The sequence below is a fragment of the Sciurus vulgaris genome (genome assembly GCF_902686455.1).
Source record: "Sciurus vulgaris genome assembly, chromosome: 5".
In the NCBI taxonomy this organism is placed as follows: domain Eukaryota; kingdom Metazoa; phylum Chordata; class Mammalia; order Rodentia; family Sciuridae; genus Sciurus; species Sciurus vulgaris.
Window position 1 is genome coordinate 97,596,102 of NC_136465.1, and position 17,775 is coordinate 97,613,876.

At 37.4% G+C, this 17,775-nt stretch overlaps 1 protein-coding gene across 2 annotated transcripts in view; it reads right to left on the reverse strand.

The window, feature by feature from the left end:
- TMTC1 (transmembrane O-mannosyltransferase targeting cadherins 1) overlaps positions 1 to 17,775 on the reverse strand; it is a 265,889-nt gene that overhangs the window by 13,682 nt on the left and 234,432 nt on the right. For both annotated transcript variants that reach the window (XM_079139333.1, XM_079139332.1), the window contains 2 exons: positions 15,105 to 15,213; positions 1,499 to 1,601 (listed from right to left, as the gene is read on the reverse strand). In XM_079139333.1, the coding sequence (XP_078995459.1) occupies positions 1,499 to 1,601; positions 15,105 to 15,213 (212 nt within the window). The remainder of the gene's footprint in view (positions 1 to 1,498; positions 1,602 to 15,104; positions 15,214 to 17,775) is intronic.

Consider the following 17,775-nt stretch of genomic DNA (forward strand, 5'->3'; position numbering starts at 1 on the left):
CTAAATGGCAATGAATCTTTATTATCTACACAGAAATCTTTTCAAGTACACCCTCTTTGAATACAAGTTTCACTAGGAGGTTCCAAAAGACATCATGTCATAGGGTGGCCCGTGAGCTGTCATTGTCATTTATAGTGTAAGTAGAGTTTAGATATGTGGTATCCCCCCAAAACTCATGTGAAATAATGCAAGAAAGTTGAGAAGTAATGACTGGGTTGTGAGAGTCTTAACCTAATCAGGGCATTAACCTGCTGATATGGATTAACTGGGTGGTAACTGTAGGCAGGTAGGATATGGCTGCAGGAAATGGGTCACTGAGGGTGTGCCTTTGGGCACATATTTTGTCCCTGGTGAGTGGAGCTCTCCTTCTGCTTCCTGGTGGCTGCGTCCTGAGCTGCCTTCCTTCACCACACTTTTCTGCCTCATCTCAGGCACAGAGCAATGGCGCTGGCCATGTATGGACTGAGAACTCTGAAACCATGAGCCCCTCAAAAACTCCTCCTTCTCTAAAATTGTTCTTGTCGGGTGGTTTGGTCACAATGGAGAAAAAGCTGATTAACACTGGGTGGGACTGTTTTCTTGTTGAAATAAAAGGAAGAGGGTTAGATTAAGCCAACAAGAGGTCTCTGCATCTTTGTATCTTGGGACAATTTATCATGTGACTGATGAACCAGCAGGTGGCACTCTACAACAATTTTACTTGCAAAAATAAGGTTTTTCCTAGATATATCAGAATGCAAATTTATATTCTGTAAAACAGAAGAGCTTCATATATCCTAGCAAATAAAAACCCTTTCAAGCATTTCATATGGGAAAAAGTAATTAAAACTGAATTTTACTGCAGGGCATCCAGTCCAGCAGTCAACAAGAACAAAATGGTGTTTCTGCACTCATTTCAAATATTCTTTCATTACTTGTAAGTATTCATTACATGCCAATAGTATATGGGGCCTGGCACAAATCATAAAATGAAATCCATGCCTGGTGACCTCTGGTATTAAATAAGTATATTTTATTTTATACCTGTCATAGGAGAATACTGCATCAATGATCATAATGTACTTTCTGTAATATATGTCAAAGAGGGAACAATGAAACAATTCTGGAGGCTTTTTTTCTTTTTAAATCAGTTATACAAAAGAATCTACTGGTAACTTGATCCAGAGACCGGCACTATATCATTGTAGAGGAGCATTTCATCATCATAGATTTATAAACTTGTATAAATGATATTCAAAGGTTGGGCCTCATTAACTTCTGGAGAATACTCGCCACCACCTGAGGAGTCTTCCTCAGAAACATGATCATAAGAAGGGGCAGAGTTTACAAAGCTTACTGACATGACAGTGCCATGGTATGATTTGACTGGCAGCACAGCGAGCTTCCTGCCAAGTCACTGGATTTTATTTCTGAGAGATTGTGTGGCTCACTCCCCTTTTGCTTGACAGATAGTATTATCTAATCTCCACACAGCAGGTTTTCTTTTAATTTTACTTACCAGAGTCAACTAAGAAAACTCCATAGTTGTTGTGTAAGTCTGAGCTGTCTGGACAGTTCTTTATTCCTGCCTGGTATATTTCTTCAGCTTCCTTAAATCTTTCCTTTAAAAGGGGACAAAAAAAAAAAAAAAAAAAAAGAAAAGAAAAAAGAAAAAAGAAAGAAAGAAACCATGAAAAAGTGCTTTAAACATGACCATAAACTGAGTACTGGAAGTGGAAAAAAGCAGAACAAATTTACTGAGCACCTACTACACAATAAACATTAAGATAAAACATGAACTTTGCTTGAATTGAAGTCAATTACTAACTGTGTACAATTACCTACAATTCACATCTGTGCTTAGTTCCTTTAGTGCAAACAAGCTGATGTCTCATAAAATGGAACCTCTGAGTGGACTGTGGAAAAGGCTTGAAAACTGTTGTTTGAATGAGATGTACTTCACCTCCGTAATTCTTAGAATGGGTGATACAGTAATATCAGAATGCACTTAGAGATGGAGATCTGGCTGGGAGGCAAGGAGTCCTGGGGGATTTTGTTTTGATGACTGCATCCGCATAGACAGTGCACTCTCTCTCTCTCTCTCTCTCTCTCTCTTGCTCAAATCCATATTGTAAGGTGTGTATTGGGAAGTTTTTAAAGGAAGTAGGGAGGGGAGACTGTTGCAGATTATGGGGAGGGCTTGGCCTCATCCTTTCTTTCCTTGAACTAGTTCTACAGTTCACCTAACTACTTGCTACTTCCCTTATTACATCTGTGCTTATCTCTGAGCTGTCCCCTGTAAGAGTATTGGGTCTCTTCAAGGGCATCCCTCCAGCCTGTGTGGCCAGGCTGAGCTCACTGGCCATACCTCCAATGGACCATTTTCTAATTGCCCTCATGTTCTATTCAGCTAAAGATCACCCTAACACACTTTAATAATTACGAATTAACTTTTAGGCACATCTTTCACAACATCTGAGATCACGCTTTCTTTTACAATATAGTACTTAAAATCAAATTAACCTGAGGTTTTATGAATTATCCATGAAGAAATAATTTCATTTCCTAGTATTATTGTGAGGTACAGGTAACAGAAAATGATGTAGAATAATGCTCAAAAAAACTGTTCCTTTAAGATGTTCTCTATATGAACAGTTTCCAGAATTACTGTAAATTACTACTTCTGAGTACTTAGCCAGGAAAGGGAAGGCAGAGTATAAGTTTCTCAGATATGACACCTTAAGTCTGTGAATAAAAATGTTACATGTTCATACAAAGTGCTGAGCAATAGGTCAGGACTCTGAGATCTGATTTAACCTAGAAAGATAATAGATACTTTGTCCTCTGTAGAATGATCAATGCCATCTGCTTGAAGTCACATTATTTAAATACCATTAGGGGAAAGGTGAGATTTTTATTGGCAAAAATGGGGATCCATGCTTCTAAAAATATTTTCTTTATTACTGCCAAACTCAACAAATTACCAAACTCAAAAAAAGCCAAAGATGAACGAAAATCTTAAAATATTTCCTTTCAATCTTCTGAAGAGGGGAAGAGCTTTATGAATATATTGTCCAAGGAAAGGCTGACAACTGGGTGTGTGTCTATGAAAAGATGATAGGCAGAATGTAAATTACATAAGATTCTCATAAAATTAATATTTAGAGAGTAGCACTGGGTATTTATTCATTTATCCATATGTTCAGTACAGGTTAGCTGCAATCTCTCCAGAAAGACTAGCGCAGTAATTAGGAATTGGGCTCTTGGTACTTGACTACATTGGATTAGCATCCTGTTCCTACTGTTTACATCTGTGAGACCTCACTCTCTTTGTGCATTAAATGTAAAACAGGAATAAGAGTAGTATCTCTCTCACAGGGTTTTGTGAGAATTAAATGGGGGTTAAAACATGTGAAACACTTTGAACAAGGTGTACTACATATTCAACCCTTTGTTTGTCTGTAGTTATCACTGTTTTACTCTTTAATAAAGGAGATCAGAGAGCCAGGGGTGGTGCACACCTGTAATCCCACTGTAACAGTGGTTGAATTTATGCTTTAATGTAGGCCTTGCTGCTCTGCCACCACAATTTTTATTTTTTTGTGGTGCTGGGGATTGAACTCAGGGCCTTATGCATGTGAGGCAAGCACTCTACCAACTGAGATATCTCCCCAGCCCTACGTGTAGTTATGATTCTTAATCTGATCACTACAAGTACTACTAGTGCTGGCCTTACCACTTACAGTGCAAGAAGATAGATGCCAAAGACAGAGATGACAACAACACGGTATTTCTACTCAAGAAGTCAAAGAACAACAAACTAACAAACACGATGTAATGTGATCAGCTGACAAATGAGATAAGCACAAGATGCTCTTGAGTTTGGGTGGCCTACAGTAGTTAATGCAGCCATGTCAGACGTCACAACCATTTCCAAGAGGCATCTTTAGCCAACAGTTTCAAGTTCCTGTGCAAATAACTCTGCATGAGAAATAATGAACGAACTCAGGTGTTTTTTCTTATAACTTTTCTTAATCACCTTTTGATACAGAAGTCAAGGAACACTTAACATCTTAGCAGCAATCAGAGAAGAATAGCCTGGATAATCTAAAACTGAAAATCTTGACTTGCCTGTGTTACTATTTGATCCCATGTCAGGGTTTGAAACTGCCATCTTTGTTTAAAAGGATCACATTTTAGATTTTACATGACACTTTTAGGATGCACTAACATGGTAAAATACCAATTTCACAATCAATGATTAAAACTACAATGGGTGAAATTTGCAGCAAACAAACAAAATGAGAGCACAGATTAGAATTGGCAAGAATATTAATTGACACTAGGTTACCACAATTTTAAACAAATGAAAAAACAGGGGTATTCAGAGATTAAGATACTTAGCTAAAATCTCATAGCTAGCTGGGGACAGAGCATAGAACCTAGGTACTAAGAGGACATATAGGGAATTGGTGACTCCTGAATAAAAACAGAATTTCTGAAAATAAACAAGGATGACTCAAAAGTAATTGCTCAAAAGGAACAGTTATACTTTTGGATATACATCTATCCATGCATCTGTCACCTAACAGGTACTTTGTGAGCACCATCCATGTGCTGTGTACAAGTAGAAATGCAACAAGGTACCACACAGTCACATTCCCGTCCTTATACATAAGCGATGGGGATTCAGCCAACAAGGAGGCATTGCAACTAGGCTTGTCAGCGTCAGGAAGGAGGAGCTAAAGGTGCTGGTGAATCAGCCAGGAGAGGCACCTAGACCTGGAATTAGAAAGACTGTACATCTGTCATTATCCAAAAGTCTGAGGGTTCTGGTTACCATTCATTTCAGCAGCTATCAAACATAAACATGTGCCTGAAAAAAATCTGCTGCTATTAGACCTTAAAAAAACATCTTCACAGCCAAACTAGGTTAGTGGGAAGGTGTTTTTCCTAAAAAGAATAAAATTGATATCCTCATAGTCTCACTGGCTCAAGTCAAATATAACAGTAAATAGCAGTTTTCAAGTGCAAGTACTGTTTTGCCTGATTTAATTTTACACACACCCCCACCACCCCTGTCACTTTCCTCCTGCTTCAAAATAGGCAGAGACTACTTTTCATTGGAAACTTCTCTATTGTTTTAGGGTTTATGAGTTGAGTTTCTACTAGAAAAGTAATTTTCAAAGTCCAAGGAGTAATGGGATTTAAAAGACCACGCCTGTCAAGAGCAAGTAATCACATCCCTGTGCCCTCTGTCATCCCCAACTGCAGTGACGAGGCTCTGTGAAAAATGTCTTCAATATTTGTCTTTCTCTTCCATTCACTGGACTCTAAATTTCAAGGAATGATTAACCCCACTTAAGAAAAGAACAAAGGGGAACCACCACTACAGGAGAAAAAAATACCTTATAGGTGCTTAAAATGAGTTTTACCTTCCCTGGAAGGATAATGCATTTATCTTAAGTAGTAGTATTATTTAATCCTTGAAGCTCAATTTCAAGACCTCACTTTCATTTACCTCATCTGGATAGAAGTCCTGAATTACACCTGATTGCTCCTGATTCTATGGGCCTGAGAGCTCCAAAGGAAAAGAAAATAAGCTATTTACAGGACAACTTTAATTAAAAATGTGTGTGATCCAGAGAATGGTTCTGACAGGTGACATTGTGTGCTATACACCTGAAACCTCTACCAAACACAGCATGAAGTCAGCCTTCCAGGGCAGTAGTTAAAAAATGAATGGCCTGTGGCCATGGTATCCTCTTAAATGCTCAAAAGTATTTTCAGTGGGATGGAAAGAAAATTGGGCTTGGGAGAGATTAAACCTGGTCAACATCCCACTCTCTACATGCTGTAATTACCCAAGATGGCATGTGTTTCACCTCGAGGAAGGGAAAGCAGAAAGCGGAGGTTCTGAAAAAGGACTCCTGACTATAATTTACTCTTTTTGGCCAAATGATATATTTGGAACATCTTCTTTATTTAAGTTCAGATTGCAGCAACCAGCAGACAGACACTGGCTTGCAGCTTAATGTAGCAACTCTCAAGCTTCTTGGTTTTAGAACCCTTTTGAACTTTAAAAATTACTGGGGGTGCCAAAGAGGTTTTGTTTATGTGGACTACATCTATCAATATTTATCATATTAGAAAAGAAGCTGAGAATTTAAAATATATTTATTAGCTTATTTAAAATAATAAACTCAAAGTAAACAACATACATATCTTTTATATTTACCATTTATGATTTTAGCATTTATAAATATCATGAATATTTATTAATTTTTATTTTTACAAATCTCCTTAATGTTTGACTTAGTAGCAGAGGCCTGGATTCTTGTATCTGCTTTTGTGTCAGTAACTTTTATACAGTTTTTGTTGTTGATCCTGGTGAAGTATGTGAAGAAAACATGGTTTCACATAGGTATTTAGTTGGAAAGGGGAGAGTATTTAAATAGCCTTTCCATACTTGCAGATGCGTCCCGCAGCATCGAGAATACTAGAGTACAGTCAGGAGAGACCAGGAGTGAAAAAGTCCTCAGGAAAACTGCACAGACCTTCTTGGACCCCTTCTTGGACCCCTTCTTGAACCCCTTCTTGGAGCAGCTGGCTTAATGGACGGTCCGTAGCAATATGTACTTACTGTTTACAAGGTGAGGAGTTGGGCATCCCAGAGTGGAAAAGGACCAATAGAAAAAAAAAGATTCCCTAGTGCCACAACATCATGGCTGGTCTGCTTTCTACAGATGCTTCTGTGCTTCTGGTCTGATCCATGATGTAAAGACACAGAGCCAGGAGGCACTTTCCCATTAGCCAGATGAGGACTTATGATTATGAACCTGAGAAGTTAAGGACCAGTGGATCTTTAAACTCATGTCAATGGCTTTGTCAAAAACTAACCGTGAAACAGTGGTTCCAAAGATGAAGCAGAGACTCCTACTTTCTTGCTCTCTTGTTTTTATTTTCTTTACAAAATTGTTCCTCTACCCATAAGTCATCAACAAGGACATTTATGAGAAACATTCTATCAATATTTGATGTCTAATTATCTTTCACATCTGACTGAAATGAATCAACTCATTTGGCAGTCCACCAAGGAAATGTCAGATATTTTCTAATCCTGGATTTTCTCATCCCAGTAGAGTGTGATCAACACCACTCTGTGACAGTTTAGGTAAAAGAGAAATAACCACTTCATAGAGCAAATGCCAAGAGCAGTGAAAATAAAGGCTCAAGAGGAAGCAGGGTAACAGTGAGCACCTGGAGCAGCGATGCCTTGGTGAGCCCAGGAGGAAGGGGGAGCCACCCCGCATGAACTCGCACCTTCCTGCTTCTGGAGGCTTTTCTTGCTGTCGTTTGCCCCCATTCTTTACAGTTCCAGCTGCACAACTCACATGGTTTATTCCTTCTGGGCTGGAAAGTTTTCCTTTTTATTTTTACGTAGCTGATAGGTTTCAGGTCTTCAGGAATCAGATTAGATGTCCTACTTTTATCAACAGCCCCACTATCCCCTATACCTCTTTCCCACATTAGGCTAGGCCTCCTTAAGTCTCAAGGACCTATTAAGTCCCAAGTTTGCAATTTTGCAAACATAATGAAGATTCAGACATTATTTCAAAGTTACCATAAGTGGTAGGTTTGTTGCTCGATTTTTTATTGGTGTTCGATCTAGGATGACAGAACAAAAGGGATTAATATTCTTGCTGGTGTTTGCTCTCTGCATGTTTTCAACTTGTGTCTGCTGCTGGGGAGGGGCCATAGTTCCTCACTTAAGGGTAGTATTCCCTTCTGGATTCCACAGTCCCTGAAGGCAAGGCACAGACTTTGCTACTTCAATAATCTGCAGTGCTTAGTAGTATGTAGGTGTTCAATAAATATGTGTTGAATGATGAAATCAACACACTCTTACACCAGGATCTAGTTCCAAGTTGACTTAGCCACACAGGCAGTGGTCTGCATGCAGACCAAAAAGATGGCATTTGTTGAAAGAGAAAAATTGAAGCTGGACCTCATTTTTCTTTGATATCCAGTTCTAACTTATGTTTTATTGTTCTAATTTTCTTTTCACTCTGAGGTGAAGTCACATCCCAAAATACATGAAAGGAAAATATTTTATTTTAAGTATTACCATGTTAATTAATTGAGTTTTTCAATAGGCCATAAACCTGGGGCTAGTAATCATTTACAGTGGGTCAGAATCATAAACAATGTTAATTTTATTTTCTTTACTGCTAGTGGACTGCAAAGCTGTATCATCTACAGTAAGAGTAGGCTGGTTAAAAGTGATGGAGAGCTTGTAAATATTTACAATCATATCTGCAACACTGGTGTGCAGCCAGCACTGAATGCTAGTGGAGAACTGGAAGAGAATGATAAGCTAGAGACCACCCTGGCGTCAGATCCAAGAGTTTATCTTCTGTCCTCAGATTTCTAGATGTCTTTGTTGCAGTAGACATAGAGGGCATTACCTTTCTTCTGGAAGCCTCTGTATCTGACTTCTATGATGACTCACCCTCCCTGGTTTCTCAATCACATCTCTTCTCCCTTTCCACCCCCTCTGCATCCACCTCTATTAACCATGGCCCATTACACAGTCTAGTCATGGGACCCCAGTGCCACACTGTGAAAGAACAGAGAGCAGATTTCAGGCCAGTTCTGCACTACCTATTTGTATGACTGTGGGCAGACACTTAGTTCTATGTACCTTACATTTTTATCTATAAAATGAGAAGACCTCCCCTATACTGTTCTTCATTTTCCCCTCTGTAAAATTACCTGCTCATAATATGGTTTCATTTACTTGAAGTCCTAAAACTATCTTCCTAGCCCTGTTGTCTTTATGTGTCATTTGTCCATGTGTCATTTTCATTTAAATGTTCCAATACCATTCAAGACATAACCGTTGTATACTGCTGGTGGCAGAGGAAATTGGTATCACTCTTTCAGAAAGCAATTTAGTTACATGTCTCAAGAGTCATGAAATAAGTGTATATTTTTGGGCATGAGAATTCTACTTCTAGGAGTGTATCATTTGGAAATGATTCAAAATATTGTTTTTTAAAAAGCCCCTAGAAAGGAAAAGTTCACTGTTATAAAAAAAGAAAAAAGGAAGACATAACCTAAATCATAAACAATTAGCAAAGTATTATGTAAACTATAGTGCCTTCTTTTGAACTAGTAATAGCAATTAAAATGGTATTTTAAAAAGGGCTATTTTGTACTGTGAAAAAACGTATAATATTATGCATAATTTTATGTCAAGTGAAAAAGAACAGGACCCGAAATATATGTGAATATAAGTAGGAAAACAACATAAATATATTTAAAAGACCTGTGTGATATAAAAAATGATATTGGTTGTTTTTAGATGCTTTATTAAGGGTAAAAGGTGTATTTTATTTTTTCTGATTTTTCATACTTACATGTCTATATGACTGTGTAATTGAGAAAAAAAAAAAAACTGTTCTCATTTTCTTCCTAAAAACTGATCTCATTCCCTTCCTAAAGTCTTGTTTTCCTTTAGTCTCCAATGGCTAAAAGGGGCCATGAGTCCTTTAGATGCTCTGCTCGCTCTGGAGTTCTCAATGGTCTTTCCATTTTCTTTCAACCTGCACATGCTGACAGTACCTTTCTCCACGACCGTCTATCCATTTCCTCACCACCTAAAATACGGCTCTTAGTTACTCACACCAGAATGCATTTTTAAACTTCATCCAAAATAACCCCATGTATTTCCCCAAGGTTTTCAGCCTCCCATGTCTGAAAACCCTCTCTTCAGATACGTAGCTTTACTTTCTAGTATCTATCAATTTCAGGCCTGGGCTGCATCATAGGCCTTCATAGGCTTTAACCATGCAATGTCTTTCCAATTTATTAACCTATTTTTCAGATTTCCCCTTCTCAAATCATCTACTTTGCTCAAACAGATTTATTTGCTGTCTTTAGGTTCAAACAGAGCAAGGACCACAATATTTAGTTCCAGACAAATCCTAGATGGGATTATTATACAGATGGATGGGAAGAGGGTCAGTGGATAGCATGTTTGCAACAGAAGCCAGGAACAACTAATATACCTTGCTTCTTTTTTTGATGGAATCACAACCTGATATGAGGGCAAGGATTTTAGCAGGTGTCTGACAAAGTGTTTTGAAACCTCCTTATAGACAAGACTGAGAGAGGTGAGCTAAATGACAATATAAATCAATAAATTCACCAAATGTTGAATAAGTCTACCCAAAGATTCCTGGGTAACAGAAAGGCCAACCTGGAGAGAAGTTTCTACAGATAGGCTGTCTGACTTTCTATCTGCTTCTGAATTCCACAACACTTAAAAAAAAAAAAAAAAAAAAAAAATAGAGACATAAAATAAATAATTAATAGCTATTTTTACCAAATCTTCCAGTTGAAATTCCTGGAAAAGGAAGACAATATGTTGAATGACAGGGAAAAAAAAAAAAAGTGCTAGAGAATTAGAAACTATAGGATGATATAAAGAACTTGAAATTAAATACAGGTAAAGGTGGATCCTTTTACATACATCCCAAAAACTTGCCAGCACAATGAATGATTTCATTTCAGGGATCATTTTAGCATTAGACAGGCCCACAACCATAATAATCTTGGGCCATGCACGTGGACAGATGGTAGCTCTGGAAGATGACGGGCTCAGGGAGGGGAGGGTTTCGTAAGTCACAGGTTGACTTAGGTTTGTGAGTATTGCTTCCATATTCTCTGGATAGCTGAAGTGCTGGGAGGCTGTTAAATAAAGTGGTGCCACTCCATCAAGAAATGGATTCCTTTGCTACCCAAGGAATATTAAGCCAGGTGGATCTTCCTTAGCAGGTTCTCTGTGCCTTGCTTGTCTCCCTGAAGCATTCCTTCATGACAAAAGAATCCAAAATGTGAAGAGGAGATGGTGCACGTCAGAAAGGGGGAGGCCACCCTGGGTTACGCTCCACAGCTGCTCCATCTCTTTGATGTCGAAATCAATTGCCCGAAGGGCAGAAGAAAGAACCCTTCAATCTTTCAGTTAGATTCTTAGATCTCACAGTGTTTTACATCACATCTAGAGTAGGAAAGACTTCTAAAAGGTATGACCTTTTTAAGTAAGAAAAGATCCTGGTCTTAGTCAGAATTTGTTTTTCTTAATGATTGTTCAGGACTTCCACTATGTGAAATGCAATAACTTGACATCAATTTGCCATCACAGTTCACAAAAATGAAATTTATCAAGAAATAAATTTTAAATCAGCCATCTAGCACTTTTAAAACAAAGCTGAAGAACTATATGTTGAACTATTTAAAATTCTACCTGAAAAATGCTTTTGTTTTTATTTAATGAATAAAAAAAAAACCTAAGGAACTTCCATCTGCTATATTTGTTAAAATAGAATGAATGTAAAGATCCTGAAAGATGGGTTAAAATAAATTTCAAGGTCACTAAATATCAGGATCATTTAAAATAGTAACTTTTCATGAACTTAGAGCTCATCAATTTACAAAAGGAATACAACTGAAACAGGATATTTATTAAGGCAAATTATTTTCATATATTAATACTTTATTTGTATAGAAACAAATTACACTAATTATGGCATTAATAGTTATTAAATACTTGTTTTTCATTAAAATATTCCTTAGCACTAAGTTGATATTCAAGAAGATAATCTTAAATATTCCTAAAATGTTAGAGCATTAGATACATGAAGATAATTCAGAATATTTATCAATTTTCAGACTTCGAAACTGAGACCCAGAGAGGTACAGACTTTGCCCAACCCTCTGCTGTTGGTTACTGTGAGGTGAGTTCTAACACAGATCTCTCAGTTCATTGTTAAATGCTGTCAATATCACACCACATGAAACTGAATCTCAAAGCAAATTAAGTCAGGAGATGCTGCATGAAAGCCTGTGTCACTACATTAAGCCCTGAGAGGGAGCAGGTGTAGGAAAAAAGTCACGGGTTTTCTTAAGCTTATTATAGTGAGGAAGATAAACCTAAAACATTAGAAGTCAATACAAGGCTTAAATTTAAATGTAAGATATTAATTCAAGAAATAAAACTACATGATTAGTTTTACATGTTGCTATGGGTTCCCATAAATGGAACTCTTTGGAAACATAACTCACCATAAAATAGGGAGGAAGTGAAATTTGAATTATTTCAGAAGCACGGGAGGGTTTAGAAGGAAGGAGAGAAAGAAATGACGCCCAGGCTGGGGCAGGATGGGAGTTCAAAGCCAGCCTCAGCAACTCAGTGAGGCCCTAAGCAACTCAGCAAAACCCTGTGTCTAAATAAAATGTAAAAATGGCTGAGGATGTGGCTCAATGGTTAAATGCCCCTGGGTTCAATCTGGTATTGGAAAAAAAAAAAAAAAAAGAAAGAAATGATGATGTTATAAACTGTGTGAAGAGATAGAAATTCTACCATTCATATCCGTACAAAACTCATAAAAAAGACAACATATTGTCGCTGGTATAAGTAAGTGACATTGTCACTTAACATCAGGGTAATTTTCATTAAAAACAGCAATTAAATGTTTATCTGACCTGACAAGTCGGGGAAAAAGAAATGAATTAGGAACTATTAATATAAGGCTTGATTCATTTAGTTATCCCTCATTATTCCACAAAGAAACTGAGTCACCTTTAAAAAATATACAACATATAAGTAATTTTTAAAATGACAAACCCACGAGTAAAAGTGCACACAGAGCAAAAGCAGACCACACAGTCCAGAAGTTGTCAGGTGGAAGTGAGTCCAGGCAAGATGGGGAAGATGGGGGTGGGAAGAGTGGACCTGTGTAGCAATTTCAGGGCTTTTCATGCATTTGTTTCAAAATCAACAAAAACAAATAAACCTTTGCAATTTATGAGAAGCTTAACCTTCCCTAATACTAAAATATGAGAAAATCTGTCCTTGAGTGTTCATAAAGAAGTCACTGAAATATAATTGTGTTAAAAAAAAGTTACTGAAAGATGTCTTGGGTGATGGCCTATGGTTGGTTATAATGGGTAATTTCTCATGGCCGTGTTTTGCCGGCTCTCAGGGTTGGACAGGATCATCACATGGAGGCACAATTCCATTATCAAATTGTGTTCCACATGCCCAGCTCCACTTGCAATATAATAGTAAAATTCAGATATGTATTGTCAAGGAGGATCACATGTCACTCATTTTTTCACTTGACAGAAAACTATTGGTCACATACCATGTGACAGGCATGGGAATACTGTCATGAATAAAATGGCAATTCTCATAAAGACCATGAACACACAAATGTATGTTAGATGATGATAAATACTATGGGAAAGTAAAGCAGGACAAAGTGACAGAGAACATCATGGCAGTGGAAAGTTGTTATTTACAGAGTCATCACAGAAGACATCTTTGACATGGTGCCACAAGGGCATCAGTTTTTACTGATACAATGTGAAGAAAGAATCTCTGAGCTATCTGGGAGAGAAATGTGGCAGGCAGAGTGAACAGATCCTGCAAGGGTCCGGAGAGAGAAGCGTGCTTGGCATGTTTGAGCAACTGCAATACCACCAGCCAGAGAAAGGCAGGATGAAGTTCTTAGGAAAACGAAGGAGTCAAGGAGAGATAAAAAGAGGGATGCTGATGATGGAACCAATTTTTACTTTAGAAAACCCTCCTGTGTTAACTTCAACACAAATCAAAGGAACTGAGAACTGCAGTGTCCACCATGGAACATGACCATGATCCTTTCAGCTTAGATGCTGTACTAAAACATGCAAGAAAAACATTCACACAGATGAAGGATTTTCTCTAAAGTCCACCTATACTACAAAGAGAATAAAGTGGCCCTCTGTATCTAGGTTCCCCATTCATGAATTCAACCAACCTCAGATAAAATATACTCTTAAGAAAAATTGTGTTTGTACAGATTTCTTTTTTTTTTTCTTTTTTTTTGTACCAGAAATTGAAACCAAGAGCCCTTAACCACTGAGCCATTCCTCAGTCTTTCTTATTTTTCATCTAAGTTGGGCCTTGCTAAGTTGCTGTGGCTGGCTTTGAACCTGAGATCTTTCTGCCTAGGCCTCCAGAGTCCCTGGGATTACAGGTGTGCACCACTGCATCTGGCTTGTACTGAATTTTTTAATTCCCCAAATAGTACAGTATAACAAGTATTTGCATACATCGACAATGTATTAGGTAATATAACTAATCTAGAGATGTGCATGTGTTATATGCAAGTACTATCTACAGAGTTTGGTATCTGAGGGGGATACTGAGGATGGTTTTATTAAAGCAACAAAACTAGTTTCATAATTTCTATCACTTAACTACTCATAGAATGTCCTAATTTTGCTTTTGGTGGAACTTTTGAAGTTTTTTTTTTTTTTAATGCAAATTATACACTAAGTAACGTGATATGTCTCATCAAAATAATTTCTTATGTTTAAGCCAAATGAATGTTGCAAGGTGTCTAGCAAAGATGTTGTGCATGATTTTAAAGACAATCTAGCAATTGTGTGGCAGAATCATCCACAGTCTATCAAGGGCACCTCTGTGTGTCAACAAAACTATTTCATCAATTTAGAGAAGATAACTTCTCTCCGCTTCCCCATAGCAAGGGGGCATGTGTCCAGGACTCTGAAAAGTGGTATCAAATTATTTTGACACGAGAAGGGGAGGGGATTCAACACAAACCTGTTTTATGCCATAAAAACTTTCTCTTAGGAGGCCAACAAACCTGCTATCTTCTAACAGGTATTGAGACACAGGTTCTACAAGATTATCATTAATTTGTTCCCTATTGAGCTCAGAGACCTTAGTCCATTGGCAATTCCCCAGAAAAAAATATGACAAGTAAATAGCAATAAAAATAGCAAGTCCCAAAGTGATAGAAAACATCATATCGACAGTCAGTAACATGCCATATTTGTCTAAAGGTCACCTACACTATGAAGAAAATATTGGAATGAGAAAACTAGGCTTCTAATGTCTGTCAAGAAGAAAACTGACATAGAGATTAGATGTCCATTGTAAGTTTACTAACCATTAGTCAAATCATTATTACCAAAATCTGTGTAACATTAATTTATGCACTTAACAGTCACATTTAAAAAAATATTGTGTGAAATTAAATGGAAACAATTACCTGCTCAGCCAATAACGAAGCTAAGCTTGAATATGCATCTGCAAACTCTGGGCCGTATTTAATGGAATCCTTCAGAAGACTGATAGCTTCTTCTTTCTTCTCCTGGGACCTATAGATAATAAGTGGGGCAGGGGCATCTTTTATTAATACTTTGTTTAAATCCTCTGATTAGACTTTAAAATCTCATTTCCTTTTAGCAAAAATTGTCCATTATTCTGGATTTTTATGGCAAATGAATCAAACTTGGCTGTCTCAAGGTGCTAAGAGCTTCTTTCTCACTCTGAATTCTCCTTGGGAAGTGATAATGAAGACAGGTTATTCACTGATTTTTCTATTTTCTATTTCCTATGATGCACTTTTTGGGAGTTTCATTTAATAGTTTACAATTGTTTACAAGGAATGCTGACCCTCAGAACAGTAACTTTGGGGCCATTACCTGGGTGGCATGGAAGCCAGTTTACCATGATGTGGAAGATGATATGGGCACCTATTTCTCCTAGCAGTAGCTGAACTACCCACCAGGGACAAGACAGGCCAGACTGCCAGTGTTAATCTTTGGTTTTATATCTAAGGGAAGATAAATTTATGAAATTAGAAAATACCGTGATCACTGGTCTGCAAACAATAATAAGCTATTTTATCACATTTTTATTGAAAATCAGGACTGATTCAGTCCAAAGTGTGCACATACACTGCAACTTCAGCAGAACTCCTCCACAGGGTATCAAAGGCCAGGAAAGTGGCTCCTGCTACAACCCCCTACAGGTTCTGTCTCTGTAGGATGAAGTTATGCAGAGGGAAGCTAATACTGACTCCACATGTCTGAGTTCTTAAGTGCTAGGAGCAGCTTGCTATGAGTCGATTTCACCTGGAAGGGAGCTTCCTATCACAGATCTTGAGGGTTAAAATTCATGATTCTAATACAGACCTTAGTTTTATGGGTTCAATTTATTAAACATTTACCATTGTCTGCTATGTGCCAGGTACTTAGCTATTTCCCAAGGGAGGTGGCTTTTCATACTATCTATTTCTTCTTGGGATCTAGCTAACTCTTAATAGGATCCTCTGATGCACAGTCCTATCTTTGAAAACAAGTTATTTAGCACCTGTATCCTTAAGTGAATGGTCCTTGGAATGTGGCTTTAAAGGTGCAGGATTATAAAATTTGTATTACAACTTTCTTAGGGCTTTCTTGTTGATTCACTCAGTCAACAAAAAATTCAAAATTGTCTATAAGTCTATGGAAGTCCATTAGGATTACATATAGGTTTCTGTTCTAAAATACACCTTGAAGTAATTCTTCCATTGGCTCATGTTTTTTTCTTTTTAAATGAAAATGTATTTTTTAATCTGGTAATCTGACCATTGATTATATGGTTAGCAGAACTCTTCCTCTAAGAATTTCATAAATCTTTACAAATATTAATTTGGAAATCCTCCCAAAGTCCAAAGGAAGATACAGACTTAGGAAATGAAGGCTAAAATTAAGTCCCAAAGGGCATTATTTAGTCACTCTTCAAAATAAGAAGAGGGGGAAAAAACCAACAATTTGATAGTAAAGATTTAATGGTTTTCATTTGTCATAACTTATATCAGTTAAAATGAAAATGGTGACTTTTTACAAATGAACTCAGCAAGATTACCACTTAACATGGCCTGTGAATGTAAATACTTGAGGCTATCCATTAACATTTATGTGACACAATGGAAAAGTTATCATCACAGTTACTCACAGGGAACTCAGAGTCTTTGTGAAAAATGGTATCTCTGAAAATTCCTTGAGGAACTGACTTATTGCTTTTCAGAAAAATATTCCATCATGTGGTCAGCTCAGTAAGTTTTATAAGATGCAAAAACTGAGGCAAAGAGAACTCTTCCTCTTGGCTCTGCACTTTTGGATGATTCTGGTTTGCCTGGGAGCTTTTGAGAATCACTAGACACCAAGGGTCAGACAAAGTGTCTCATGCCACTTTGACAGATATTTTGCAATGCTTTTTAAAGAAAGTCCAAACAATTGATAAATAGTAATTTTGTTTCTGTTTCTACAAGGGAGATGAATTGAGAGGATATTTCTTCTACAGTTCCTCTTACAATCTGGTGGGAGCTTAAATCATAGGTGTGGTTTTGGTGTAAAAATGTAAAGAAGTTAATTCATCCAAATGGAACTTTCCTTGGTTATATTAATAACATGATTACCTTGTGAAAATTCAACTTAATTTCAAACTGTTTCAGATTTTAGTAGCATTCTTTTTCATATGCGCATAGTAGCACACATTGCTCTGATAATTATCCCATATTTAAACACAGAGGAGAGATTACTACAGTACTGTCAGATTGCTGCCGTCAACAGTGCACCTCAGTTTGCTTGTTAACACCTCAGTTCACACTTTTATGTTACACATTACCTTCTAGTTCCTCTTTCTTCTCGTTTTACTACATGCAAACAATTGAAAGAAAATTTTCTAGAGCACTGCTTTCAACATTGTCCCTTAGGTAAAAATCTTCATTAATGGTTCAACAGCCTACGGATAGACTCAGTCTAAAACTCTCTACAATCTGGTCCTGACCAACATTCCACACACACACCCTGGGGCCCACTATTCCAGCCAGACTGGGTAGGTGTTGGTATCTGTTCTACAAAACCTAAGAGATCACCTGCTCCACTGATTCT